This window comes from Myotis davidii, unplaced genomic scaffold (genome assembly GCF_000327345.1).
Source record: "Myotis davidii unplaced genomic scaffold, ASM32734v1 scaffold488, whole genome shotgun sequence".
NCBI lineage: Eukaryota > Metazoa > Chordata > Mammalia > Chiroptera > Vespertilionidae > Myotis > Myotis davidii.
The window spans coordinates 1,142,037-1,144,927 of NW_006300365.1; the positions used below are offsets into that span (position 1 = coordinate 1,142,037).

Here is a 2,891-nt window from a genome sequence, read left to right on the forward strand (position 1 = left end):
ATCAGCCTGGGCCAAGGGGCAGACCCAGCAATCAGAGGGTGATGGGGGTCCCCTGCCCAGGCCTGATGCCTGGGCCAGAGGCATCAGGCCTGGGCTGGGGGCAGAACCAGTGATGGGGAGAAATGAGGGTCCCCTGCCCAGGCCTGTCGCCTCTGTCAGAGGTGTCAGGCCTGGGCAAGGGGCCGATCCTGCGATTGGAGGGTGATTGATGTGGGTGCCTGAGGGCTCCCAGTATGTAAGAGGTGGCAGGCTGGGCTGAGGGACACTCCCCCTTACCCCCCCACCCAGTGCACGAATTTCGTGCACCATGCCCCTAGTATATTTTATAATTGTGTCTTGTATACTTGTTCAAATGAGCTAACATTCAGTGGTATTAGTTTCCATAGTGTACATTAGCTTTATTTTTCTTATTCCTGTTAGACCTTTAAATACTCTTTGTTTTTCTAGCATAAGAGCCACTTGTGCCTATCAGAAATAGTTTAGGTCTTGGGATATCTATTAATTATTTTTATAACTATGTGATTTAAAAATGTCATCTTTTTTTAGATTATTTCATAATAGAAAATTCCCATCCTGCCCTTTAGCAGTTGAATGCCTTTCTGTCCCTAATGTGGATCTGTCCTTGATTTTGCAGAGAGAAGAGAAGAGGAGGATTTTGAAGAGAAGAAAGTTCTTAAAAAAAAAATTAAAGAACTTAAATTTCTTGATTCTAAAGTTGCCCAGAACCTTTGTAAGTAGAAGATTTTAATACAATTAAATTAGTAAAAGTACTAGAGGTGGTTCCTTTAGATTATTTCATTTACTTTATAACTTATTTTCATGTTATTTTTTAATAATTTGCATAATAAATTCAGAGATAACTTTAGGTAATTTATGGTTTAAATTCTTTAAAAGATTAATGCATATTAAGAAAGAAAACTAAGAAAATTGTTTAGAATGAAAGTATATCTCCCATAACTGAAAAAAATACCCTTTAAATTATCTTTTTTTTAAAAAAAATATGTTTTTATTGATTTCAGAGAGGAAAGGAGAGAGAGATAGAAACATTAATGATGAGAGAGAAACATTGATTGGCTGCCTCTTTCATGCCCTCTACTGGAGATTGAGCCCACAACTCCTGGCATGTGCCCTTGTCAGGAATAGAACCCAGAGCCCTTCATCCATAGGCCGGGGCTCTATCCCAGGGGTGGGCAAACTTTTTGACTCGAGGGCCACAATGGGTTCTTAAATTGGAACGGAGAGCCGGAACAAAAGCATGGATGGAGTGTTTGTGTGAACTAATATAAATTCAAAGTAAACATCATTACATAAAAGGGTACGGTCTTTTTTTTCAATAGTTTTATTCATTTCAAACGGGCTGGATCCGGCCCGTGGGCTGTAGTTTGCCCATGGCTGCTCTATCCACTGAGCCAAACTGGCTAGGGCAAATTCTCTTTTTTAAGTATTTAAATAATTAAGGAAGTAAGTGATGACAAATTTTGAACTAAATTTTGTGGTGGATTATTTCTTTTAAACATCTGAGTATTATTTGTAGTACTTGATCACACACAAAGGAGGTTGGAATATTAATGTAAATAGGAATGATGAGTAAAATAAATTTCATTATTCCATCTGAACAGTTCAAAGCCTTTCCTCAAAGGTATTGACTGGAAATATTTTAGATTTAATTACTAGTATAGGGAACTAAGTACTAAGTATTGAATTGTCTTCCTGACCACATTACTGTTGGAGAAGAGGGCAAATAGTTTTGCTTCTATCTCATTTCTAACTGATGCTTTATATGCATCAAATATAATTCTGCTTGGAACTGAGATAATACCTGTATATAATATTTTCTGATGGTGCAGGTGGGATATAATGAGAAGAGGCATGAACAATTAACGTGGCTTTTAGCCTGCCTTTCAGTTATTGTATATCTCAGGTAAGCTTTTAGCAAGTATGAATACTTTTTTTTGTTGTTGAGAGTATAAAGATCCATGCTCTGTATTAAAGAGGGAGGTAAAGCTATGTGTGCAAAAGGCAGAATTGGGATTTCTTTTGTAAAAGTTCTGGAACCCCCTTCCTTTCATAGTCTCTGTGATGCAGGGCTATCCCCCTTCTGCAGTGTAGGCTGCTGAGATCCCTGTACTGGTGCACAGACATTAATGCTTGGTAATACATTGTTTTTTTATTTCTGGCCACAAGTTGAGTGCTCATGCCTTCCTCTTTCAAGTTAGGTGTAGACCATTGACTTGGCTTGCGCCAATGATAGTGCAAGTGGAGATGAGGTGACTTTTTTTTAATTGCTGATGGGAGAAACTCTAGTCTTTTGTTTCACCCAGAATGCAGTCAGAATGTAGTCCATCATCCTGATAGGAGGATCATAAGTTAGAGAGCCCTGTCTTTCAGATGTGTGTGATAGACATGTAGTCTTACTTAGAAATCATTTATTGTTTTTGTTTTGTGCTTAGACCACTACAGGTTTGGTGATTATTACATAATACAGACATTTCACAGAATTTCTCCCCTTAAAGGAACATCGTCTAAGTTTAAAGCATTATTAATTTGGATAATGTCAAAAAGTTTTGTGTTCTGTGAAATGAAAGAGATGGTTATTTTCTTAAAAACTGACCTGCATTAAAAATTCCTGGTCTTGACTCTATAAATAGCCTCATTAAGGGTCCTGAAGAAATATTGAATGGAGTGCTTTTTAGACGGGTCAGTTACGATAAATTAGCTTACATATTCATCTTGAAGGAGAATATGTGACTTATTGAACAGGGTTCTTTAGTATTATTTACATACTAGAGGCATGTTGCATGAATTTATGCACAGGTGGGGTCCGGCTGGCCCACCCTGATGGGGGCCAATAGGGGGTGGAGCTGGTGGGGGGAGGGGCTGTGGGCGGTTAG

At 38.6% G+C, this 2,891-nt stretch overlaps 1 protein-coding gene across 1 annotated transcript in view; it reads left to right on the plus strand.

The window, feature by feature from the left end:
• DIAPH3 (diaphanous related formin 3) overlaps positions 1-2,891 on the plus strand; it is a 522,899-nt gene that overhangs the window by 238,560 nt on the left and 281,448 nt on the right. Inside the window, exon 17 of the mRNA XM_015572462.1 lies at positions 635-730. Within this exon, the coding sequence (XP_015427948.1) occupies positions 635-730 (96 nt within the window). The remainder of the gene's footprint in view (positions 1-634; positions 731-2,891) is intronic.